This window comes from Mustela putorius, unplaced genomic scaffold (genome assembly GCF_011764305.1).
Source record: "Mustela putorius furo isolate JIRA1106 unplaced genomic scaffold, ASM1176430v1.1 tig00003859_pilon_pilon_pilon, whole genome shotgun sequence".
NCBI classification, from domain to species: Eukaryota; Metazoa; Chordata; class Mammalia; order Carnivora; family Mustelidae; genus Mustela; species Mustela putorius.
The window spans coordinates 14,148,025-14,174,879 of record NW_025422011.1 but is presented as its reverse complement, the minus strand read 5'-3'; the positions used below and the strand labels follow the sequence as shown (position 1 = coordinate 14,174,879).

At 40.9% G+C, this 26,855-nt stretch overlaps 1 protein-coding gene and 1 long non-coding RNA gene across 12 annotated transcripts in view; both read right to left on the bottom strand.

Annotated features, from left to right (window-relative positions):
• Positions 1 to 1,039: 1,039 nt before the first annotated feature.
• On the bottom strand, positions 1,040 to 8,482 carry LOC123387769. The gene is made up of 3 exons (XR_006602259.1): positions 5,926 to 8,482; positions 3,667 to 3,792; positions 1,040 to 2,666 (listed from the first exon to the last, which is right to left on the bottom strand). It is a non-coding gene; the product is annotated as an uncharacterized LOC123387769 (long non-coding RNA).
• Positions 8,483 to 8,626: 144 nt separating this feature from the next.
• Positions 8,627 to 26,855, bottom strand: part of DCDC1 (doublecortin domain containing 1) — a 437,850-nt gene continuing 419,621 nt past the window's right edge. For all 11 annotated transcript variants that reach the window (XM_045066083.1, XM_045066081.1, XM_045066085.1 and 8 more), the window contains 3 exons: positions 24,716 to 24,866; positions 21,754 to 21,863; positions 8,627 to 9,477 (listed from right to left, as the gene is read on the bottom strand). In XM_045066083.1, coding sequence (XP_044922018.1) covers positions 9,415 to 9,477; positions 21,754 to 21,863; positions 24,716 to 24,866 — 324 coding nt within the window. In that variant the 3' untranslated portion in view covers positions 8,627 to 9,414. The remainder of the gene's footprint in view (positions 9,478 to 21,753; positions 21,864 to 24,715; positions 24,867 to 26,855) is intronic.

The window sequence follows — 26,855 nt, the reverse complement described above, 5'->3', positions numbered from 1 at the left end:
ATTCAGATGATTCCCCAGGATGATGTGAGTGGAGGGGAAGAAGTTGGGGGGACGCTGAGCTGAACTACCTCCTCTTCCATCACCATGGTTGAAGCAGTAGTTACCCTCAACTCTCCTTTGAATCCGCAAACTTCTCCCTAGAAAATAACCTCAAACTTTCCCAGATATCTAAATCTAAAGAGCAACCTGATGATTTGAGTAGAAAAGAGTTAATGGAAGGACCATGATATTTACCACTGCCCCCACCCCCGCTAATCCTCCCTTGGTTTTGACAGACTCTTAAATCTTAGGATCCAGCAGTATAATCTCTATCAAAGATGTTTGTGAATGTATGCATGATGCAAGTGGAATGTACTAGTAATGAGAGGCCTGGTGCTGCAGATTGTCCAATGGGTTGTTAAAAATTGGGAAAATCTTGATGCCAACAGATCAGGAGAAATAGAAAGAAAAAAAAAAGCTAATAGAGTGTTTAGCTGCATTGAGAAATCAAGTGGATAGAGCACAGTTTTGGGCTCAGGGACACCCAGGTGGGGATCTCATTACTACCAATTAGTGGTGGGGGTTTTGGATGAGTGACTTATCCTCTTAGAACCTCGTTCTCCTCATCTGTAAAAGGGGATAATAACAGAGCTCCTGAAAGAGCTCTTCTAAGAATTAAGATCACTGACACTAAGAATTAAGTTAAATATTATAAGTAAAGTACTTATTGCAATGCCTGGCATATGGTGAGTTATAAATTAACTCACCTATAACTATGATGACTTTAATAATCATTTGGTATTTAGCTATTAGTGAAATTCACTTGGATGATGCTTGACTACTGCATTCAGTAAGTGGGCTATGCTATGATAAACGAGAGATAAATCAAAGAAGTTTTTGTACAACTGTATCATGAAATTATGTTTCGCAAGGTCTGTGTGAGAAAGTTACAGCTTTGGAGAAGCATCATACTGGACTTCGACTACTGAAAATCTGTCATGTGGGAGAAGGGTTAGGCTTGTTCCTTGTAGCCCCAGACAGAGAACTAATCAGAACAACACAAGTTCTAAGCATTTATATTTCAGGTCAATATTAGAATTTTCCTTAGAATGTGCTGTCTAGGAAGGCAGTAAATTTCCTGTCTGCAGAGGTGTTTAAATCTGGATGATTGGTTGCCATGGGTATTGTTTGTGGGGGAGAAGGCCACACTCTGAACACTAGATGAGTATCTCAATTAGGACTTGGTCCAAATCTCCTTCAATCCTGAGATTCTCTCATTCTAGGAAAGAAGAGAAAGACAAGAAAGAAGTGATACAGGTAAGAGATGGAGGGAGGCAGCCATCTTTGTTTCCTTCCTTTCTTCTCTTCCTCCTCTGTGGTGTAGGATTTAGTGATGGCCACCATTAGTTCTTAAAACACCTTTGTGAAAATTATAAAATGGAATCCAATGGTATTCATGCTGGGCTGCTGCAATACCACAGTTGCAGAGGACACCAAAGATGACAATGTCTTCATGAAAATTATACAAAGGAGTTTCTTCAGGAGTGCCTGGGTGACACAGTTGGTTAAGTGTCTGACTCTTGGTTTTGACTCAGGTCATGATCTCAGGGTTGTGAGATGGAGTCCCAGATCAGGCTCCTCCCTCTGGCTTTCTCCATGCCACCTCCCAACCCCTGCTCCACTCTCTCTCTATCTAAATAAATAATTTTTTTTTTTTTTAAAGAAGAAGAAGAAGAAAGCTCCTCTTGGCTGAAGTGTGGTGAGAGGAAGAAGACTGAATTTCAGCCCCCACTTGCCTTCCCAGCTGGGCACTCCAATGTAGTAGATACTCTGCACAATCTATGCAACAATCTTCTGTGTGTGTGTGTGTAGACTGGTCTCTTCTCAGAGCATTATCACCTGTTCAGCAATGTACTTGGCAAGTCTCAGAGAAAAAGAGGTTGGAGATGAAGACTGGGCACTACTTTCCCTTGCGTAGTCACTCCGTGCAGACAAATCGGTCATCACTTTTAAGTCTCCTTTAGCCCTTAGAATCTGGGAATATGCCTTGAGCAAGGTGATCATTACAACGAAAAGCATGTGGCTTAAAACAAAGTGGAAATCCTGTGAAATGCGCCAAAGCACAGTAATGATGGACATACATATGTTTCGGCCACCAGCATACACTTTCCTTCTTTAGAACATGCCCATTTCCCTCGTGCTTGATTGGGGTAAAAGTGTAATTTCAGGGACTGATCTATCTTCTATGGATTCTTCTTTTCCCTGCCCTCATACAGCCAGGGTTTGGGCATGTAAACTGATATTGGCCAAACAAGCATGATCTCCTCTCTTGAGACTTGGAATTTTGGCCTATTGACTTGACACCAAAGGAAATCATTCCCCTAGCTGGCTGCCCTGGGGACAGAGTGTGGCTGCATCTCCACTCTGTTTTGGAGGTTGCCTTCTGTTTGTTTCTTGGAGTTTCTGTCCATTTCCAACTCTGGCATCCCTTTAACCTTTCTAGTGATCTCCTGGTTGCTTATATCAATAGTAAATTTGTGTTACTGCAACCAAGATTCCAACTGGTACACCAATGCGAAAGTTGACAATAGCAGGCATCCATTCATAACATGAAATGCTGGGAGTCAAAAATCTCCATTGCTAGAGACTATGTCTTTTCATGCCAGGATTATGCTCCACCTGTTGGTCTGAACACCAATTATTATGTTAACAACAATTATTATGTTAGCTTATATTTATTAAGCACTAATTGAGTATTAGGCTAAGTGTTTTACATACGTCATCACTTCTAATTCTTACAACAATGCTTCTAAAATAAATGATAATATTATACTTATTTTAAAGATAAGGAAACTGGAGCTTTGAATAACTTGCCCCAAGATGAAGTTAAGAAGTGGCAGAGCCGATATTTAAATCTATGTGTGGGTCACTTCAAGAATTGTGTTTATAACCACTCTGCTATTCTGCCTTCCTGACTTATACCTAGTAGTGAACACTTGCCCAATATTTTTTCATAATGAAATAGTCATGATAAATCAAATAATAGGAAGTTGAGAAAACCCACATACTTCCAAATTACGAACGAGCTTTAGGAAAAGATTTCAGTTCAGCCCGTTTATACACAGCCACATCTCAGAGCTTGGTATTTATGTGTTACCATCAGGACTCCATGCTTCCCTCTGTTCTTGGCTCATGGGGGTAGCCATGATGTCTCAGCTGGGTCTTTCCTGCCTGTTAAATATCTACTGCACTGAGCATTCTCCAAGCTCCCAGCAAGTTCATTAGTTACCTGAAAATACCTACCTCATCTGTCATCAACACTCAAATGGCCTGCGGGATTTTTCATTTCCACTCCATTTTCCAAACCCTTCCTAGCATTTACCTCCCACATCTGGAATCAATCCTGAGCAGAAGCAAAATGCTGAACGGTTGGGCTCCTCCCAGGGCCGCTTTTCTCCAGAGGAGTGACAAGAATATGTTGTGTATGAATTAGCCATTCTCTTCGCGAGGAAACTGCCACGGCAGAGGCTGCCTTCTTGCATTCTAATTTGCTCATATACACGCTCTGTCTTTACTTGTTGAAGCAAAATATTTAGTTCAACATTTGCAGTCATTAGAGCCTAAAAACACCAAATTTTAAAACTAGATTTATTTGAGTTGTAAATTGTGAGAATCCTTTAAAAATACCTCAGCTCGTTATCCTTTTATCTGTCTCTGTAGAAAAGATTTGAGACGGAGGTTTAAGAAAACATCTCTGACTTTCAAGTCTCCTGCCGCTGCCCCGACACTGTTTCTGTCTGTCCGAAACCCACTCTAGGGAGAAAAAAGACGATCAGTTTGCCAATTACAAGGAATTCAATTTCAAGAGTGACTTAAACATTTGATTTTATGCTATTTTCTTTTTTCTTCCTTTTCTAGGTAGTTTGGAGGCCAACTTCATAGACTTCTAGAATTCCTTTCAGGGGACAACCGTCAGATCTTCGTGAAGGAACAATAGCTAATTTAAATTTTTCTTTCTTTTTGGGGGGAAAGGAGAGTAGGATTGAATAGGAAAGGTGTCCTCAAGATTCTCAATTCCAGACATCTATTTCTGAGGATATCTTCATGGAAGAAAAAATTAGTAACAATAAAAATTGCTTTCTGAAAACCTCTAAGAAAATATGTGTATGTAGTAGATGAAACAAGTCTCTCTCTTGATTAGGGAAACTGTTATTTTAGGAACACAGCACATCCTGTCCTTAATTTCAAATAACCAAAAGATTTTTTGTTTTGTAGTGCCAGAGGAAGCACAGTAAGAAAACTCTAAGATTTAGCCCTCAGCACCTGCAGGGAGATTATCTAGGCTGATGAAGTAAAATATTGCTATGGCTAATAGCAAGTTACAAAACAGGAGAGAGAAAATAATGAAAGGCAACCGGGAATCTAGCAGAGGCCGTGATTTAAGACTGCGAATCTAGGCATTTTGTTCGGCTTTCTTTAAGGTCAATAACTGAACCATGACAAGATTTTTAAACAGACTCCGTTGTAAACAGTTTTGAAGTGCCCATCCTCTGCCGTCACCGTGCGAAGGCCCTGCTCAGCTGTATGAAACCCACCAATGCAAGCCTAGCACACGCACTAGGCACTGCGGGGGAATGCAAATGAACCGCCAGACCTTTTTTACTCAATTGGGCAACGCAAGGGTGAAACTCCTGAGAAAGCAAATCCAACCTCCGGATCCAGGGAACAAAAACAATGTGAACAGTAAGCTCTTTGAAAAGAAAACTGCTTCCCTATGGTAGAAAATAAGGGGGAAGGGGGCCCATGCAGGGAGCCCAGCAAGCGGGGAAGGTGGGCCCTAGGGAGTGTGATATTACACAGGAACATAATGGGGTTGACTGCATACTTGTCTAATTACTAGAGCTATTAAAATCTCTATAATTTAGATTCAGGCAAAAAAAAAAAAAAAAAAAAAAAAAAAAAGGCTTGTATAAATGCACACACATGCTCCTGATTGAATTTTATGAATCCACCCCTCTTGATTCTAAAAGGATACTATCCTGCTGTGTCCATGTGGCTGCTAAACCTGAGTGACCTTCTCCCCTCCCCCTCCCGGCCCTGCCCCTGGCCCCCAGACTAGTGTACTCTGTTACTGTAATAAGCAGTTAGGTTAGATAAGGCGCTGGGTGACGGGATCATCTGTGTTGAAGCCGAATTATAATGCCTCGGTCAACGGATTTAATCTAAACCAAATGCTCTGGGATTCTGTACGCTCAGGGAACAGAAGAAAATATAAGTTTTATATTTGCCCAAGTTCAAACAGAGAGCAGACGGGGAGATTCCAGAAGCTGAGAGAGTGGTAGCAAAAAATATGTTGTTTCTCCTCTGTTCAACCAAAGGAATAGATAGGGTATACTTTGTATTCACTTCTTTTCTCTCTCTCCTGTGCATTTTATTTTCTCTTGACACCAAGGAGGGTCATCTGCCTAATGCCAAACTAAACTTGATCAAACAAATACTTAGTACATAGTAGGTGCTCAATAAATAAACACTTCTTGAATGAGTGAATGGACAATGGTTAGTATAGGGGTTTAGTGCCCATGCTTTTAGCCTCAGGCATCACTCTGCTCTTCCTCAGCTGTGAGACCATGGGCAGTTTATTTAACATCAGTGCCTGTTTCCAGATCTGCAAAATGGAGCTAATAATACACATGATAATAATACACATGAGGACCAAACAGGTTAATAAATGTCATGAGCTAGCATAGTGCCTGATACATAAAGGGTAGCTTCCTAGCTAATATTTACTGCCTCTGGTGCCTGTGTTCCCACCCACTGGGCAATACTTGCCCTCCTGACAATCTTGGTAGCGAAGCTGGGGATGGTGGCAGGGATGACAATTTGCTGAGAGCCCAGGAGACATAAATATAAACTCAATAACAGTTCGAAAGACATCTCAAAATTTACTCTTTGCATCTGTCAGAAGCCAGCATATCTTAAAGTTGAGAGGCTTCTGCTGAATGAGATGAAATCTTGATGATATCTTCTAGTCTATATTCAAGACACAGAAAGAATAGGTGAGTTTCCCCAGACCACACAGCCTGATGAGGAGAGCAGAGATAATTCTTATCTACTACCTCCAAGTCTACTGCTCTCTTCCCCAAACTCTTTCAAAGAGTGCTGCCCAAAGTAGCAAATTACAGTTATTATCCTCTGCAAGCAATATTTTTTATATCACCATTCACTTATTTATTCACTCAACAAAGATGTTTTGACAACTATATGCATTTGAATATCTATTTGTTCAGCTACTTTCTATCCCTCTACCCCATGTTCTTTCCTTCAAAACATTTATCACTAGTTGTTATCCTATTTTTTGTTTCTCTTTTTTATTGACTGTGCACCTTCCCCAAGTCAGTGAGGTCCATGAGAACTAAGATTCTTTCTCATTCAGCATCATAGGCCCAGTCCCCAAAATGGTGTTAGTGTATCACAGGACTTCCATTAATAGATGTTACATAAATAAATGATGCCAATTTCCTCTAGATTTGGGGTATTCCTTGCTTTTCAAATTCTTAAGTAAACTATAGTCATATAAAAGTATGTTCTCAGCACCTCTTTAAAATAACTTTGCTAACTTTCAACTGAAGCACCTGTCTTCCCCTCCTCTACTGAGGATCAGAAGGTCCCTTCTCCCCAGTTTATAAGGATGTCATGGAACCCCTCCCCCACTGGCTACAAGAAGTTCTGAATTGCCTTACGCTGTATACACGAATTAGAGAAACTTGAAATTTTGATGCATTAAAGCCTAGGGAGTGGTGATTTCTCACTTCTAGCATCCGAACACTCCTCTTCATTTCAGCATTAATATTCTGTAAAATAAAATGGTTGATTTTGAATTCTAAGTCTGTGATCTCATTCTTTCCCCTACAATAGTCCAATGATACTTCTTTTAGTACACTTACTTTTTTTATATCCACATGAAATCTATGCCTAATTTGAAGACTATTCCTTTCTTCAGGAAAAAAAAAAGGGGGGAAAATTTTTTTCTACACTTTATCTCATCTGATGCTAAAAACAACTTCTGGGGGAGAGGGTTGAAGGAAATATTAGTATTCTCATGTCATTGTTGAGAAAATAGATATGTCCCATGGGTAGTAAGAAGCACAGCCAGAGTCGAAATGTGGCTCCTCATTTGATACTGAACAATATCACCTACTGGTTTCCAGGCACTGTGCTAGGCTCTGGGAACAAAGCAGAGAACGGACACAGCAGCTTTACAGCGTGTCTTGGACTCCTAAATCTAGACCTTTTCAAATCTGGGAACTCTAGCCAAGGACAGTGGCATTAAACCATAACCCAATATATTTTTCATATAAAAATGTAACAGTTTAAGGTCATTTGTAAACAACACCTCAAAGAGTGTTCAAAGTCATTTTAACCTCATTTCTGACTGAGGGTACAGTTAGTTTTGACTAAATTAAACTGAAGTACATTTATAACACGACTCAGAATGAAATGATCCAAAAGTTATCTGCATATTTGGAAACATCACCATCTTCTATATATGTGCATAGTACAGCAGTGGAGCGGGCTGGGTGTTCTGATCCAAGGTACCCTATTTCTCTGCGGCTGGGTAGCCGCGATTTCCAGGCAGACTCCAGACGTCTGAGACTGCTCTTCTGTGGAGGTTCCGCTCAGGGCTGCCAGGCCTGTCAGCGATCCCTATTATTCTCCTGACAGACAAAAGAGAAACAGCGTGTATTCCCTTCTGCCTCTAAGAGTAGCAAGTAAAATGGCTTTGTGATCTTAAGAAATGTTGACTTAATTAGCTTTTTCCTTCCAGGTAATAAGTGCTTTCTCCAAGGAAGGAATGCCCCAAATTAACAACACTGAAGTTTATATTTCCTTCCCTTTTCCCATTTAAGATTCATAGATGTAAAAACTATACTCAAAAATGGTAAGAAATCTTCATGGTTTATTGTTTTTGAGTATAACAAGATAAATTACCACAGTTACAGTTACAGAGTCTGCTTCATCTGACATGTATTTTAAAATTTTCCATTGAGAAGTATAGATCCAATGTCCCCTAAACCTTAAAGAATATTGAAATTAGAAATATCTTCCCTTATATCAGAAGTTCTTTATGTGAAAGTTCACAGATGTTTTTCAAGTAGGTCTGAGAACTCCATGAAATAGTAAGAAAGAAAAAAAAAAGCTTTGTTTTGTACGTGCATTTTGTAAGCTTCTGGCTTTTCAAGTGGTTCTCAGAGATAGTACATGAACCAAAACAGTTTGAGAACTCCTTTACAAAGTCTGCTGATGTTTTAAATGTTGTCCATTCAGATATAAGTAATTTCACATCATTTTAAGATTTGGGGGGAACATCTGGCCAGCTCGGTTGGTAGAGCATATGACTCTTACTCTCAGGGTTGAGAGTTCAAGCCCCACACTGAGTGTAGAGCTTACTTAAAATCTTTTTACTTAAAACCTTTTCTTTTTTTTTTTTTTTTTTTTAAAGATTTTATTTATTTATTTGTCAGAGAGAGAGTGAGTGAGAGCGAGCACAGGTAGACAGAGTGGAAGGAAGAGTCAGAGGGAGAAGCAGGCTCCCTGTGGAGCAAGGAGCCCGATGTGGGACTTGATCCCAGGACGCTGGGATCATGACCTGAGCCGAAGGCAGCTGCTTAACCAACTGAGCCACCCAGGCGTCCCAAAACCTTTTCTTTTTTTAAACTTGCATTTTAAACTAAAATATATAAATAATCACAAAAGATGTTTTTGAGACTATTAAATGCCTAGTTTACACTATCACATTTATTTCATTTGTGCAATTTTGAGAAGTGTTTCTTGCCTCTGAAAAGCAGAAAGGACGATCCAACTATAACTTGATTTCATTTGGCTCCTGAACATCTGACTGAAATGAAGTTCTATAAAGCAGACCCTCTCTCCCTACTGTACTGTCGTAATTTCAGTTTGTGGTCTAGCATGAGAGGGGAGGATGGCTTCACCTCACTTTCCCATAACACTGCTCTTGCAGTGGGACTCCATTAGCACGGAGTCTTTGTGGGCAGAGCCCTGGCCCACGTAAATGAAAAACGAGGGTCTCTGCCCTCCAGGCACTTGCTACCCTAGTTGGGGAGACAAAACATGTGTTCAATATATATGCAACTTTTTCCAACAGGCCTCTCTATAGACTGGAAAGACTAGACAATATAAACAAGATCTCATTAAAATATAAAGTCTCTATGGCTAATGCTGCCTTTGACTATGACATGTCTTCTTATTCATTTATAAATATCTTATAGCTGATTTATCTGTGTTGGTAATTCTTCAAAATCAGTATGTGAAAAATTCAGTTACTTTGAAAAATAAACTTTAGGATTAAATTTCTAAATGAACCACACAGATTTCTTTTATAGAAGGGGACTTTCCTAAATTTGAGTCTTTGGCAATCTAAATAATTGACCTTCCTATCACAGCCTTTGGTTTGCAAGTAGATGAAGAAAGTCTTCTTTCCTATAAGAGAGAAAAAGAGAAATATATGTCTACATGTACATACATATACTTATTTATACACACACACATGAAGTTCAATAGAAGTTGCTATCTTAAAAATATTTATCAGAATAGGTACATTAAAACTTAATAAGGTTTGTAAAATTTATAGAGGCATTCCCTTCAAGGCCTGATGTGAGTTATGAAATCTAATTTTGTTTTCATAGCTCTGTGATAAAATTTTATCAATGTTATAAAAAGGGGTCTTTACTAAGACTGACCGGAAATCTGAACTATCTGGCCAGGCAATAAAAACACATTCCTTAGCTGCAAAGTGTCAGACAAGCAAGGTGTAACTGAAATTGATCGATAAGTCTTCCTTTTACAGTTGAGTGCATTCACTTTACCTCATAGGATAATAGTTTTTTTTTTAATGGTTTTTCCATTAATATCAGACTTCAGTGTTAGTAAGAAACAAGAAAGACATAAAAGGGAGAGAGACATGCCATCAAGAAAGAATGTTGTGATCTTTAATGGTAGAGCACTTGAGCTCAGAGGAAGTGCTTGTGTGGGGTGAGGGGTGGGACTTTTGTTTCAGACTGTTATGGCTTGAATTGTGTCCCCTCCCCTCCCCCAACCCACAAATTCATATATCAAAGTCCTAGCCCTCAGTATCTCAGAATGTGTTCTTGTTTGGAAATAGGGTCTTTGCAGATGTAATTAGTTAAGATGAGGTCATACTGGAGTAGGGTGGTCCCAATCCAATATGGCTGGCATCTTTATAAAAGAGGGAGATTTGGACATAGGCACACAGGTGTCATGTCATGCGAAGATGAAGGCAGAGATTGGGGTGATGATTCTATAAGCCAAGGAACAACAAAGATTGGAAACTACTCGAAGCTAGAGCAGAGGCATGGAACTGACCATTCTGTTAGAATGTGGGAACAAAACCTAGAGAGGGAACAAAACCTGCTGCCAACTTGATGTTGGCCTTCTAGCTTCTAGAACTGTGAGACAAGAAATTTCTGTTCTATAAGGCACCCAGTTTGTGGTACCTTATTACAGCAGCCCTAGCAACTAATACATGGGGGGAAGACAGCTACTGGGGTAAAGAAGACCCCAGATGTCTTGCTCTGTCCTGAAAAGTAGGTGAAGGTCATTCCCACGCATATGGCAATGCCCCTCCTATTGTGGGTTGGGCTTCCAAGTGTAGCTGACTCTGCATAACTTAGTTGTCTTCACGGAAATCTTCCAAACAGGCAGTGACCAAACCATTACTCCTTGAAGCTATTCAGTAATCTCACTTTCAGAGTCAGTAGCCTAATATGAGTAACCTGAAATGCCTACAGGTTTTGAGGTTCAAACCCCAGCTCTGCCTGGTGGCTTTTTTAAAATTTATTTTTTATTATTTTTTAAATTTTAACTCCAATATACTTAACATACATTGTTATATTAGTTTTGAGTGTACAAAATAGAGATTCAACAATTCCATATATTACCCAATGCTTATCACAATGAGTGCACTCCTTAATTTCCATCACCTATTTCATCCATCCCCCCACCATCTTTGGGCAAGATATTTCACCTTCCTCATTTGTAAAATGCCCAAAAGTAGAAGTAGAAAAAATATCTACTTCCAAGGGTGGTCATATGTATGGAATGAAACAGATGACAACAGTGTAAAAGTCCAATATGGTACCTAACATGTGTAGACATTCTACCAGCATGAGTGCCCTTCCGCTTCAACATTTATGATCTCATTGTTCTGTATACCAAATACAAAACAACCTGCCCAATAGTGCAAGAGGCAGGACTCAATTCAGGCCTCTGACAGCACATACAAAGATCCTTCCCTGGAAAGAATCACCTCCAGCCCTTGGCCACCACTAAGCTGTGCCTCAGCCTCCCTCTGTTGCTCTGGTGAAATCTGGACAGGGCTTCTGAGGGTGAAGATCCTCAGGTCCTAGTGAATACCTATAACAAGGCCTTACCAAGCAGATGGACAGGCTTCCTGGGGTCAGCTGGAATTCTGGCTGTCACAATTCTTGTTGCTCAATTGTATCTCACAGCTGAATCAGAATCAGACTTTTAAAGTTGGGTGGAACTTTAAAGATTCAAGAGTCTACTTTCCTTATTTTATAGAAGGGATAGCAGTAGTTCGATGGGCCCTTGGCCAGTTAGCATGGAACTGACTGGTCTTACAAGCCACAATCTAATATTCCTTCCATTCTATTATGCGCCCAGTAATTACAATGTTAGCCCGGGAAAGGAGGAACCAGAATAGAGCCAAAGCTATGCAAAATATTCTCAGAATAAACTTTACCATTGTAGAGAAATGTGGCTTTAGTGGAATCAAGGTCCTTCCTAGCTTTATGATGTTTAGACCAAGGCAAGGTGAAAGTCAATTTCAAAATGGTGCAGCAACTGCCATTTAGTAAAGGGATGGGAGTACATCAGTCCTTTTTAGTACGTACTCTGGAGGTGAAGGTTGTTCATCTCAGTCCCCAGCACTTAGTAGCCCCTGAAGGAGACCATGGCAGTTTCTGAGTAGGCAGAGGAGGTGAGGAGCAGTGACCTTTGTTTGGAAATCTCCTAAATTGGCTGACTCCCATTTACATGCTGTTTCTGTCAGTCTGGGTCACTTCTATGTCACTAAGTAAATATGCTGGAAATTATTACTATTTCAGACAAATGTTTAACTATTCTCAGATTATCTATGACACCACAGGCCAAAGTCACAGCAATCTAACCTGGGAGTGAGTTTACTTTACTTCATGATTTATGGAATGAGAATTCTAGGCGCTCTGTGGGACTAATTTAATACGAAACATTCAGATGTCTGTCTTATAATGCTATTCATCTTTCCTTAGCCTGCCCACACCAGGGGGCATGTGGTTCAGAGAGCAGGCTCTCCCTTCTCAGCCACAAATCATCACACTTGTGAAAGGGGGTGACATATCGTCCCTTGCAAGCAGGCTGCCTGCAGCAGAGGCGGCTGAGCAGTTAAGGGTTCATCTGGGCACTGATGGGAGAACCCTCCATCAGACCTCAAGAGCATTTTGAAAGTTACAGTTGGAAAAGAAGGGATCATGATCAACCTTGTCCTGGTTTTCCTTGTGATGAAGGAAATTTAGTCAGGCTATATTGTCTTAAGACTTGTTTTATAAGAGGTTTATGTGGTCTTTTACGGATTGATGTGATAATGTGTGTCTTAGCTCAGGTTGCTACAATGAAGTACCACAGGCTTATAAACAACAGAAATTTATGGAACCGGGATGTCTAAGATCAGAATGCCAGCATGGTTATGTTCTGGTGAGAATCCTCTTCTGGGTTGCAAACTACTGACTTCTCATTGTATCCTCATAAGGCAGAGAGCAGAGCAGATGAAGGAAACTCTCTAGTGGCTTATAAGGGCGCAAATTCCATTCATGAGGGCTCCATCCCCGTGACGTCATTTGCTCCTAATCACACTGCGGCACAGGGTTTCAACATATAAACCCTGTGGGAACACCTCGTTCAAAACAGTGCATGTGAAGAGAAGAAAATTCTACAAAAAGTCTAACTCTGATTCAATGTGTATATTTAAAAGCAGATTTTTAATCAATCAATTACCCTAAATCTTACATTCACTTAACAAATATTCATTAAGGCCTGCTATAGAGTAAGGAATATCCACACCTGGAAATACAGGTGTGAACAAGCCTGGCCTACCTTCAAAGAGCTTAGAGACGAGTGGGAGAAAAAAAAAAAGACATCAACAGTGAAAAGTGGCAAGCAAAGAGGGCAGAGGGAGCACATGGAAGCTTCTAACAGACATGAGTGTGAGGAGTGGTCAAGAACAATTTCCCAAGGAGAAGAAAGGTGCAAAGGTGTGGAAATGAGAGAGAACACACGATTTGGGGGGGGGGGTACTGAGGGATTGTCTAGGATGAAGGGGGTGTAGATCTCTGTGAGCAAAGGGTGAGAAAACAGAGACCACAGGGCTCGTGGACACGATAGTCCCAAGGGTGTTGGGTTTGCTCTTTACTTTGATGACAAAGGTGGGGGTAGGGCACTGATGAAAGATTTTAAGCAAGAACAACATGGTATGATTTTCATTCTCAAAAAGTGATCTTGGCTACGACTTGGATAAAAAAAAAAAAATTGGAGAGGAAGAAGGCTGGGGTTGTACATTGGCTGGTTAAAAAAAAATCAGGATCAGCCGTGTGGGCAATGCTGTGGCAGCAGTAAGATAGTGTAAGTAAACAACTTCAAAAGACTCAAAAATCCCACAGATGAATCCCTTTTATTCTTCCTAACAACAGTTGGAAATTGGTGCAATGAAAATTGCCCTTTGTCGTTGAGTCATTTCCTGAGCGAGGACCTGGAGAGCAGGACACTCCTGATGCTTTTACATGCAGCCACTACCCTGTGCCTCACTGCTGGTGAGGACTCCTCCCCGAGAAGCCTCTTAAGTACCCAGCTCCAAATCCATATCTAGTTGTGGCCCAATCAACTTTTGCATGGGAACTGGGCATTATCTAACAGATAATACTATTCCGTGGGTGTCCTGGATCATAACAAGGATTTATGACTCAAACCCAGCAGACCACTGTCAAGCCCACTGAGCAGAACTCACATTTCAGCCTTGAGAATGTTGTTGGCCAGGTTCACCTTGCAGAGTGGAGGGAGGGGGAGAAAGGGTAATAAAAGATCAAAATCCACAATGGAATTCAGCCTATCAAAATGACTGCATGAAATAAGAGTCAAGAAAAGGTCTGATAAAGGGTTGGCATTCGGAATTGATTTGGGAAAATCATGTGGATGCCAGAGTGCCTTGAGTTTTAGATGCCAGAACATCCCTGCAAGATCTGCTTCCCCAGAAGGAGTTGGTTGTATTAAGGAGTATAACTTGTGAGTCCGTCTGGTATCCTTCCTGATATCATAACCAAAGGCACAGATTCCAACCTCAAATTTGTCTTGCCTATATAGCAAAGATCTCCCCATCAAGGCCAATTTTGAGGATGTACCCAAGGGCAAGCCTCTCAGTGGCTAAAGAGAAATAGTGACTGCCTAGATCATTCCATTGTTAATCCCTCCATGGTGAAGAGAGAAAAGGACCATAGCAATGGCAGAACAATGGTCTATACCAAAAATGTCCTAGACCCCCAAAAGGCAGCCCTGTCGACAGCTTCCTGAGGAAACCAACCCACACCGTCACTTCAATAGGCAAGCTGTGCTTTGTATCATGTGATCTCTGATACCCTAATCTAAAGGAATGAGTAAATGGCTGACCTCTGGCCATTCAGTCTTCCATTAAAAGACACAAAGAAAGTAATTCAGATGGTAGAGTGGCCCTGGAGCCAAAAGAAATATAAAGAGAAGGCAGGAAACAGAAGCCACGAATGAGCAGAGCAGACAAGTAAGCATCTTAGTGTAGAGCAGAAGCCTGTGGAGAAGTAGAAAGTTCACAGCAGAAGCAAGAAGCACCAAGAAACAACCAAGTTACCAAGTTAAGAGCAGGAATAGTAGACTGCTGGGTGGCCGTGTGGACAAAGACTGGCCTTGCATCTCGAACAGAGACCACCATGAAGCTTGTCTGCTGGGCTTCCCTTGTTGTACAAGGGTCTCTGGTCTGAGAGACCACCAAGGAGCCAACACCGATGCAATTGCATGAAGGTTTATTTAACAAGCTTAAGCTTGGGCCCAAGTATACCTGACACAGTGGAGTAGGAACTCGGACCCCGAACCAGATTACAGTTAGAGTTTTTAAAGGCAGAGTAGGGGTGGACTCGGCAGTGGGTGAGGACAAGGGATTGGGGATGATGTAAGTCTCTAAGGAATTTTGGAAGCAAGGTCTCTAGGACCTTGAGGGGCTAGCTATTGTTGGAAGAAAGGTTATTTATTACCAGTAATAAAAATCTTCTCGTGAGACCCTTTAGATGTATATCAGTGGGTCATATGCTTGGGAATGATTTCTGACACTATCTTGGAGGTTTAGAGATAAAGTTTCCTAAAGGAATTATTAAAGTAGACTTACAGGATCCTGGTTGGACCTGTCGGGGTAGGGGGTCGGTCCGGCTAGGATTGTTCTTAGCAAAACCTCAAGGTGAGGGCAGTTGAGTCTCCAGCGGAGAGCCACTCTGTCTGTTTCAAGGGCTTGTCAGTAGGTAAGGAATTTTAATGATTTTCTTCTGCCTCTGTTTCCCACATCACCCTGTGCATTCTTACTTCCTTCTTAATCCTCTCAAAAAATCTCCATCACTAAAGCTAAACCGAGTATGTTCTGTAACTAGTAACCTGAGAAAGCTTAATTTAATGCACAATACTTAATCCAGTTTTCGTGTTAGTTCCCTTTAATGGTTTCTCACTGCACTTAAAATAGAAAAATCCGACCCCTTAGCATGATCTATAAGGCCCTCCACAATTTCATGCCCACCCCTCCCACCTAACCTTATGGGTCTTAATCCAACGTTCTAAGCCAAGTATCCAAGTAATCACACAACTTTGCATGCCCAGCACCCAGAACAGAATAGAACAGAGAGTGCCTGGAGATAGATAGACAGATATATGAATTAGTTCTTCAAAGAACTATTTTTCTTTGTATTTTCTGTCTTCTACGGTATCTGTCTCCCAGCCTATATGGATTTCATTTAGGGAGCAAGAGAACTGTTTTGAAAATTAATTTTTCTAAGAGCACTTGTCATTGAACTGAAATAATATCCTGTGGAATTTCACACTCTTAGATGAGTCTGCCAGGGATGTGGGTGGCTCAGGCTTCCATGTTAACTAGATTTAGAGCAAGCATAAAGAGGTTCTGCCTCCCCTTCCCCAGCAAGCAGCTCCCTCAGTTAGGAAAGGGTCCCTTCGGCAAATAAACTCCCATCCTTGTTCTAAAGCACTCTCTTTTTGTACATATAAAAAATGTACAAGAAAATTCCAAGAAGCTTGCTTTTCTTCCCCACCTTCAAAATTACTCTGCTCCTCGATATGTGCACCATAGTCCAGACATTATTCCTGTGACCTTTAAAATAGCAAGATGTTATCAGCATTGAAGCCAGCTTAATTAACATGGGAAGCTCCACTACCTCAGACTCGCTTGCTTTGCCTCCAATGTCTGGGTCCTGGTTACAGTGTCTGGGTGGTTGGTCCTGACCCAGGAACATTTCCATTATTTCTTCAGCAAATAGTGATAAGAAAATGTGAGGACGTTGGGACTCAAGCCATCACACATGCAGCAAGTGCTTCCTTGCCTTCATACTCCAGTATTCTTGAAACTGGTCCTTGTATGGGCCTATTCAGCTAGAGCGGCCTCACCCTGGTTGAACAGCCATTTTGTTGTTTATACATAAAAACTTAAACTGACCTTGCCCACCCCTCCCCAGCCCCCCCCCCCCCGCCTGGGGAACTTACTTAAAAGCAAGTCCGGGAAAGGGAAACCAGTCCCAGGTAACAAAGCCCAAATACATGGGTGGGTCAGGTCAGGTGGAGATAACAGCCCGAATGCAGGGATGGGTCAGGGCAGGTGGGGGTATCAAATCAGTGGGAGCGCATACTGTCTCCCTAGCTACCAAGGAGTATGGGCCCCGCCCCTTGGGTGCCCTTTGGGCGCCAATTCTGACCAAGGTGATAGGCTAATTCAAATATCTACGATAGGGTAAATTGTAATTCAATTGGTCACTTATGTGTGACCTAGCAGGACTGTGTAGCTTTCTCTGTGTTACAATCTCATTGGTCACCTGTGCATGGCCAGGCCCAACCACATGGCCTTTGCCCTTAAAAGCTAGTCTGTAAAGAAGGGAGGGGTCGCCTCTTTGCAAGAGACAGCCCTGGCCAGTCAGTTTGATTCTCGATGCTCGGCTCGAAATAAAGCTTTACTTGAGCTTCACTTTTTATCAGTCTCGCTCCTTTAACCATGGACCCAACAGTCCTCAGCACATGCCCAGCTGATGGTCACAACATTCCTGGCCGAGCTCCTCAAAGTGTGGTCAGCTAACTGCTCGCCATCCCTGGGGCTTATCAAATGCAGACTGCCTGACCCACCTCAGGCACACAGAATAAGAACCTCTGTGATCAGCCTGGGGCTGTGTTTTATCAAGCACCCCAGTGAAACTTGGAGAATCATACTAAGGAAGCAGCCCTGCTGCTCCACAAATTGCTCCAGGAAGGATTGTTTTCAAAATAAAAGTGGGAATTTAAAGGCCCTTAGAAGAGAAAAGCTTGGGAGACTGAGAAGACCGACAGGCAAGGAGAGAGAAGAAAGGAAGGAAGAGGGCAAAGTGGTAGAAATGAAAAGAGTGATGTAATCTGAACTCAGACTTTGGGAGTGCCAACCCTAGAAGCTCTGGAAGATTCCCTCCTCTCTTCCATTCCGGTCCAACCAAGTCTGCTGGGTTACTTATGGAGAGTATGCCTTTGAGAAATTTCCTCTAAAATACAGCTGCTGCTGGTGGTGGCACTTAGAGTCTGACTGCCCAGCTGCCTCAGTTGGTCTGACAGAGGTGACACCTTGAGAATCCACACCTGGCCAAACTCCCAGTATTCTTCCCCAGGTTCAAAACTTCTAGGACTGAAAAGCCAGGACCTAATGGATCTAGTGGTTGACTGAACCTTGTATCTACCCTTAAACCAGGACAGGAATTCAAGCAGACAAGGAGAGATAGCATATCCAATTCAGAATCCCCATTGTACTTGCCATATAAATACAATTTCTTGTCTTCTTTCTTTCTCCCTCCCCCGACCCAGTCACACCATGGGCGTAAGCATTTCCTCTCCCCTCATATATTCCTATTTGCACATATGGTACAGGGTGACAGCCTACTGATAGTAGTTTCATATTACAGACTCACAGGATGGGGAAAATACTGTAGCTGACAGCAGGAACCCACCATACAACCTTGTTACACAGTCTGACCATTTACTTTCATCAGCACTTACCTGAGTGGTGGTCTTTATTGATCTTCTTTGCAGCTGCTTATGGCCAAGCAGCCCTGATTTATGCCATTCATGCCATTTATGCAGAATTTTAGTTTACTGCATTGAGAACAAACAAAACTGCTGCTCTTTCTGCTTACCTAGCCTTAGGAGGCTTTGAGATGTGTTCAGAAGCAAGAGGGAATTGGAGCCATTGGTTTAATAAAAACAACTGAGGATCACCAATGGGTCCAAATTCCATTCAACTGAGGACATTTGCATCTGATTTGTGATGACCTAGAATAACACAGATCTCTGGGTTTTGATTGCTCTCTTCCAAATGATGCCAGAAAAAGCAAAAACAGAAACAACCGCTGCCTTGGTGAATCACAAATCTCAATGACACTCAGCACACCTGGGCTATTGTTAAAGATAAGCTCATAAACACAGCAATAGCCACTAGCCGCAATTTCTAAGTGATTCTCTTGTAAAGAGAACAAATTTATTTTTCCCTTTTTATTGTTTTTTTTTTTTTTTGCTTTGCTTCCTTAATCCACACACACAAAAAATTAGTTATTGTGAACAATCAAGAAAGAAATGGAAATTCAGGGTTATTGCTCTAATAAGACTACCTTTGCATTTTGAATCATTACTAATGTGTCCTGTTTTGCAGAACTGACATAAGTACCCAGATAAATGTTTCTTATTTATCAAACACTCTCAGTAAATCTCACAATGTCTGTCAAACTTTTGGGCATGTTACTTTTAGTCAGCTGGCTTAGAAACATGCAGCTTCACCCCAACACGTAATCAGGCAACAAAAGCTAAAGATGGGGCAGAAACATTTAGAAAAGTCCTCCTGAGGACAATCACAGATCCTGGCACTCTGTTGATTAATATCTGGCTCACCTTAAGGGTGTTCGTGAACCAGTAGGAAATAAATTTCTGGAGAAGGCCACGGACTATTGTTTGTGTACTTAATAATAAATGGTTTCCAGTTGATAGGAAAATATTGAAATGTGACATATATATGAAACTGATTCAAATTAGATAAAAATGTCCCCAAAGGAAATTGCTGGGTTTATTAAAAGCCTAGGGAGGCTAAACAGAATTGCAATGGTCTTACCCTATTGTCCTTGCTGAGGTGGAGAAAGCACTCCCCAGTCCACCTTGTAACCAAGCAAGGAGGAAGGTCAATAATAAGGAAAGAGCAGGGCTGTCCTTGGTCTAAGTTAAAAGCGGCTATGAACTGCCGAGATACCCTGTGCAAGTTGTCGTCCACAAAGCAAGGGTCGCTGCCTCGCTGGTAAAATGTGATGTGTTGATGACTGTTATATTACATCTAAAATCCCATTTACTAGTAATAGAAAAGTTCAGTTAAGAGTTTTGCCTTATGTCTCCTGGTGCTTGATAGAGCGTTGTGTGATATTGCCAATTTTCGCTTCAGGCGTATTCACATGCAAGAGTGAAGACTTCACAAGAATTTGCACATTTGATCCAGGGTGAAATTATGCCATTTTCATAGCAAATCAACTTTTCTTTGGCAGCAAAATGATAGGTACTTTTTCACCCAGAGAAATGTCTTTGTTTTCAAGGAATTTGAGAAAATTAAAAAAGAAAAGAATGAAAGAAAGAAAGAAAGAAAGAAAGAAAGAAAGAAAGAAAGAAAAATAAAAAACGAAGTTCTTTGTCTATGGAGATTGTGATGCAGGTGTTCTCAGCAGAGGCCCATCAGGTAAGAATCCTGTTGTCCTGCTTTCTGACCTGGAGCACTTCCTTAACCTTTCTTATTTTGACTTTTTCTTAAAAAAAAAAAAAAAAGAAAGAAAGAAAGAAAAAGAAAAATGGGGGTCATATGCAATCTTTCTCTCCTGTGTGTCACAGGCCGTTCTGGGATGCCTTCCCATCTCTAACATTGTACAACAGTGTCTGCAAAAAGGCAAACTGCTGTGGATGTAACATGTGAAATTTCACCTCAATGTGCTCTCCTTTTAGTGGTGTTGGAAGCAGCAGGAATTTACTCGTGCAGCCCTACTGATTTGCAGACTGGGAGTAAATACTAGGCCTTTTGCAGCGATTACCAAGAGCCCCCCTTAGTAGACATGATCTACTGCATCCCATGAAAGTGGTGGATTGAGGAGTGAGTCAGCTGAGCCATTCTGTACACACCTAGCCAGGTTGCAATTTATATTCAGACAGAGCTGTGAGTGCCTTTCAGAGGAAGAGAGAGAACAGTTCTCTGGAAATTTTCGACCAGGATCAGAAACCAAACTCTGCTTTGTCACTGCTATTTAAAACACCACCACCACCACCACCACCACCAGATTCTTTCTCCATTGCAGGGAGAAATTAACAGACAGGTTCTGGGGGGAGGTGGGTAGGGAGAGGGTGGGGGGCTTATGGACGTTGGGAGGGTATGTGCTATGGTAAGTGCTGTGAAGTGTGTAAACCTGATGATTCACAGACCTGTACCCATGAGTTTAATAATACCTTATATGTTAATTTTAAAAAATTTAAAAAACAACAACAGATGGGTTTTTCTCTTCTTTTCCTATAGTGTTCCTTTCTAAGATTGCTAAGGAGTTCCCTTGACTCCTTACGTGACTTTTCTTTTTAACAGTGCATAGATCCTTTCTCTAAATTCTGTGTTGAGGACACAGTCTATGACTCTTGCTTGCTGAGTTTAGTCTGGAATTACCCAGCTTTGCTTTTGGAAACATGTTCTGTAGAGTCCTGCATTGCTACTATAGGCCAAACGGAAGGGAAATTGGAGGAGGAAAGATTGATTCTTGAGGTATTTCATTTTTATTCAGTAAATAAAGGATTTTAACATGAAGGTTTAGAAAATATGGTGGCCAAACTAGGAAAATGTCAGTTTAGGTCAAATTTAGTGTTAGGTGGTCAAACAGTCTATTTTATTATTGAATTACACACACACACACACACACACACACACACACTACTTGCCTCCACTAAATTACATATATAAATACATACAATGTATTTATAACAAGCAAATATAAATTATACATGTTTGTGTGTGTGTGTGTGTGTGTGTGTAAATATATATATACAAAATATTACTTGCCTCTGCTACATTATTTTTTTAATAATAATAGTAGTTTCCTGGTTTTATCTGGAAGAAAATAGATCTAAGATAGTTATTTTATTGACATTATTTTATCTAGTTTTATTGCCTCTCCAAGAACATATTTGAGGCATCAAATGCCATTCTGTATAAAATGTGGAGGGTAATAACTTTTTTTAAAAGATGCTATACGAAGTTAGAAAGGATGAATAATTGTCATACCATAGCAAGCATGTGACTGTATACACATAGTTTACCCCAGCAAAATACAGCACGAAATGCGATGGCTCTCATAGATATTATCTGTGTAGACGTACCGGGAGTTGCAGCTTGTGAGGTTGTGACATCGCGATGTTTGTGGCTTCGGGGCCCTGCTGCCTTCGGATTCTGGCATAATTTGCCCTGACCTCCATCAGTTGCTTTAACTCTGTTAAAAAGATTATTTTGAGAGACATGTCATGTATTTATAGAAAGTAATTAAAAGTCCAACATGATGAAAACTCAAAGATCCCTCAGAAATCCTTGACTCCCACCCCTGGACTCTCTCATTACACACTTGACTTGCTTATCACATCAGATACGTGTTAACATTCTTCGGATTTCTACAGAATGGCATTTCTGGAGAGGGCTTCCTTCCAGGCTTTGTACAAAGCCTGAATTGGAGGCTAACCTGGAAGTGGTCTAGAAGTTGAACCCAGTGAAAAGACGGTAAACACAGTAGTGTGAACAGTGTTTTAATTCGATGACGAATGGCGTAAAGCACTCTTTTAATTTTGTTGGGGGTTTCTGAGAAAGAAATCATTCTAACAGTATCTGATTTGTTTTTCCAAAACAAATCCATTTTTCAAAAACCCAGTGTGATCCTTTGATGACTGACTTTCACATGCTAAATGTTTTTACACTATAGTATATAAAATAAGTTATAGAGTGGTTAGTATTGAAACTCCCAGGCCAGGCTGCCTTATTTTCTACCACATAGTTAAGCCAGTAGGTCACAGCAAAATTTTGAGTGGAATGATTAATTTGTAAATAAACACATAAATACATGTGTGTGTAAGTGTGTGCTAGTAGCCTTTCTCTCGTCTTTCTTTAAAACATCCTGAATATTTAGATTTCTACTTAATAATTATTTCTAACTTAATTATTCCAGGAGAAACAGTAAATGGCAACTCATATAGTGAAATAAATTTCTTTTTTTTTCCTCCTTTTTTAAAAAAGATTTTATTTACTTGACAGAGAGAGAGTAGGCAGAGAGGCAGGCAGAGAGAGAGGAGGAAGCAGGCTCCCCACCAAGCAGAGAGCCCGATGTGGGGCTCGATCCCAGGACCCCAGGCTCATGACCTGAGCCAAAGGCAGAGGCTTTAACCAACTGAGCCACCCAGGCGCCCTGTGAAGCAAATTTCTAAAGAACAGCTTAAACTTTTCTATCCGTCAGATTTCCTAGAATACATATCACCCATGGAAAAGAACTTAAGACAACTAGGGAAAACCGCTAACCTTTTCACCAGGAAGGTAACACGGGAACCTACTTTCTAAGGAAAAGAATCGACTTTCACATCATAGTAATCCATGTGGTCACAGAACTGAAGATGTAAAAATAAACGTTTGTCTACACAGCCTTGTCCTTTGACCACAAAGCTAACGTGGAAGAAAATGGTAGGGAAAGTAACATTGGCATTTCTTGTTTTCTCTCTCTCCTTCAGTTTTTCTTGGTAACAAGCTTGCTTCTGGCAAGGGGGCCTACATTTCTCTCTGTGTTTTGGATATCCTTTTGGCCAGTTGTCTGAGGCATAGTTAGCTTTATTTATCAGAAAGGCCCAAAGAACACAATGAGGCCAGGAGGGAAGGGGCCAGGCAACAGAAGACCATCCCAAGAGTATAAAAAATTAAGCATAAACAATGAAGAAAATGGGAAAGTTCTTCCTACTGCACCACTTGTTTGTTTACTATTCAATTGTACTGCAATATTTCAAGTGTGTTCATATTCCTAATTAGACTGAAAACTCTTTTGGGGAAGGAACCTTGGCTTATATTTCTTTTATAAGACTACATAGTTTGGGAACACAGAAGACTGTCAACTAATACTTGCTAATGATAAGAACCCCCAAATCGGTGTGTTCCTCTATGTATAATGAGGGTCACCAAGAGCTGGGGAGGTGGGTAATGGTGAGTGGTGAGGACAACAGCCTAGAAAGAATACAAAGATTAGAGCCTCTTCCTTTATGTAGGATGGCACTGGAAGAATAGTTGTGGCATCCCTGACAGCAGGGCTAGACATCCCAGTAAGTCCTTGTCTTCCTACATTTCAGTCTTTATTCCTATACTTTTGTTCTGCGCTAGATGTAAAGATATGATTGCAGCTGTTTTAAAGGTTTCTGTACCTTACATATAACACAGTAATAACAATTTTATGGTGACTTTTAAGAAGAAATAATCTAGTATTTGTTCTTTTAGGGATCCCAGGTGATTCACTTCCTAATCTTTTGATTTCTTTTAAAGTGATACCATGTTCTTCAGAATTCCTAAAAATTACGTATTCATTAATGTATACCTACCCCCAGAAAGGGGCTTTAAATACCTCAGGCAAACAGGATAAAGGACAAAAGTTGGTTTAATAACAAATATATGTTCCTTTGCATTTCTATTACTTCTAAAATGAGCATATACATTATTATTATTAAAAAAAGAAATCTGCAGGGACAGCTGGGTGGCTCGGTCTGTTAAGCATCTGACTTTGGCTAAAGTCATGATTTCAGAGTCCTGGAATCAAGCCCCCCTTTGGGATCCCTGCTCAGCTTAGACTCTGCTTGTCCCTCTCTGTCTGCCCCTCCTCCCCCTGCTCATGCACAAATAAATAAATAAATAAATAAATAAATAAAAATCTTTAAAAAATATCTGCAAACTGTATAGTTGCAATTAATAAACCATTAAGTTTTAAATAACTTGAAAGTAGGAAGTCAACGGAGCCTCCTTTCCTCAGGGTTTATGCTAAGGGAACACATTCAAATGGGGCCATTTAGAATTTCTGAAAATAAGCCCGTTAGATAAGGCTCAAGGCTAACAGAACTTTGAATTCTTGAGTGCAAACAATGTCAACAGTGAGTTTCCAGCACAAAAGTATATAAATTTAACTTTAGTAACATCAAGTAGAAAAGTGTGGAAGAAGGTAATTATTAAAAAGCATCACAATGAGATATAAAATTCAGAAAGCAAGCTCTTTAAAGAGAAGACGATTTTAATTCTTCAAAAACTCAGTGGAGAAGAGACTGTCTCCCATACCTTTTTGGGTTATAAAGCCATGTCCTGTGGAAACGCAGATGACCATGTCTCGCTCTATGTCGTCCCATGAGTGAATTGGTTCTCCATCAGGTGTGTACAGTCTTGTGGCTGGGCGGACCATTTTAAGACGAGAAGAGCAGTCACTCAACAGCTGAAACACAAAGGGACTGACGTTTTGGAATGTGAAATGTCACAACAATAATTAAGACTTAAAGAATTAACTCCTTTAAGGGAAATATTATCCCAGGTTGAATATTTATTTTACTTGTAATTTTTAGAAAGAGGTATAGAAGGAACTGGAAGAAGAGCATATGAAATTTCCCCAAAGTGCTTTAAAAATGAAGAATTTCGGGCGCCTGGGTGGCTCGGTGGGTTAGGCCGCTGCCTTTGGCTCGGGTCATGGTCTCGGGGTCCTGGGATCGAGTCCCGCATCGGGCTCTCTGCTCAGCGGAGAGCCTGCTTCCTCCTCTCTCTATCTGCCTGCCTCTCTGACTACTTGTGATCTCTCTCTGTCAAATAAATAAATAAAATCTTAAAAAAAAAAATGAAGAATTTCAGTGCTCTTTGTGGATTTTTCCTTGTAGTTCTATTTCCATGTGGAAGAAGGCATCTTGCTATTTAAAAAATGTCTAAATATGAAAGAGAATTGAGAATCTAGAGAAAATCTTGAGACTCGAGAATCTAGACTTGTCAGAATAGCAGAAAGTAATTTTTTTTGTTTGTTTGTTTCAAAAAGCAAGGAACCTGAAGGACAAAAGCACTGACCCAGAGATGGGGTGGCCTAGGCCTCTGGCTTCTGCATGACCTCAGACTAGTCAGGCAACTTCTCTATAAGAAGAGTCCCTTCAACTATAAAATCGAAGTTTTGATCTAAGACCTCTTTGATTCTATGATTAGCAAGTCTTTTTCCCCCCTTTTTAATTTGGAAAATTTAAAAACTATCTATAAGAGCCTTACTCAGTTTTTCTCAGTTTTCCTTGAAATATTCATATATATAGAGAGAGATACAAAGTGTTGTTAGGTCCCCCAATAATGGGTCCGTGATTAAAGGAGTGAGACTGATATAAAGTGAAGGTCAAGCAAAGCTTTATTCCGTGCCAAGCATCAAGAATCAGACGGAACAGTTTGGGACCACACCTCTTACAAGAGACGGCGACCTTTCTCTGTTTCACAGACTAGCTTTTAAGAACAAAGGCCGTGTGGTTAGGCCTGGCCACGCACAGGTGGCCAATGAGATGGTAACACACCGGAAACTCCACAGTTATTTTAGGTCACACATAAGTGACCAATTGAATTACAATTTACCCTATAGTAGACATTTGACCTAGCCTATCACCTTGGTTAGAATTGGTGCCCAAAGGGTGCCCAAAGGGCGGGGCCCATACTTCTTGGTAACTAGGGAGACAGTATGCAACCCCCCACTGATCGGTTGTCTCCACCTGGCCTGACCCACCCTTGTATTTGGGCTGTTACCTGGGGCTGGTTATGGGACTTGTTTTTAAGTAAGTTCCCTGGGGGAAGGGGAGCAGGGACAGTTTAAGGGTTAAACAACAGGGTTATTGTTTAACCTTGATGGAAGGTTAAATCATCTCTGGCTAATCATCTCTGGCTAAATAGGTCCTTACAGTGTCAACAGTACTAGAAAGATAAGTCAATATGTTGTCAGACCCCTAAAGGCAGTTCCATGAACGTGTGAATAAGACTTTCATGGAATAATAAAAGCCAGGAGGAGGAAAATTAGAGATTTCTACACACTTGCCTGTATGACTTTTTCCTCCCATATATGCCAAACGCCTGTTCCTCCAAAATGCAGGAACCCCTTCCACAGGAACCACAAAGATAGATCTACTTAAAGGCTATGACTCACGGACAATGAGGCCTGGCAGGGGGCAGAACTGGGCACATAATGACACCTTGCATATGGAAAATGAATCAGTAATGTGAAGCAAGACAAGACAAGCGATGAGACAATGTAATCAGAGAGTGCAGATTCCACCCACTCCTCTGGGCAAGGGATGAGTGAACTGAATTGAGTAGAATTGAAATTACCCAAGAATACATTCCCTTTTGCAGATCGTCAGAGAACAGTGGGAGAGTGGTCTCAGATGCAGCCCTAGCCATCCTGCTAGGTAACGGCCGG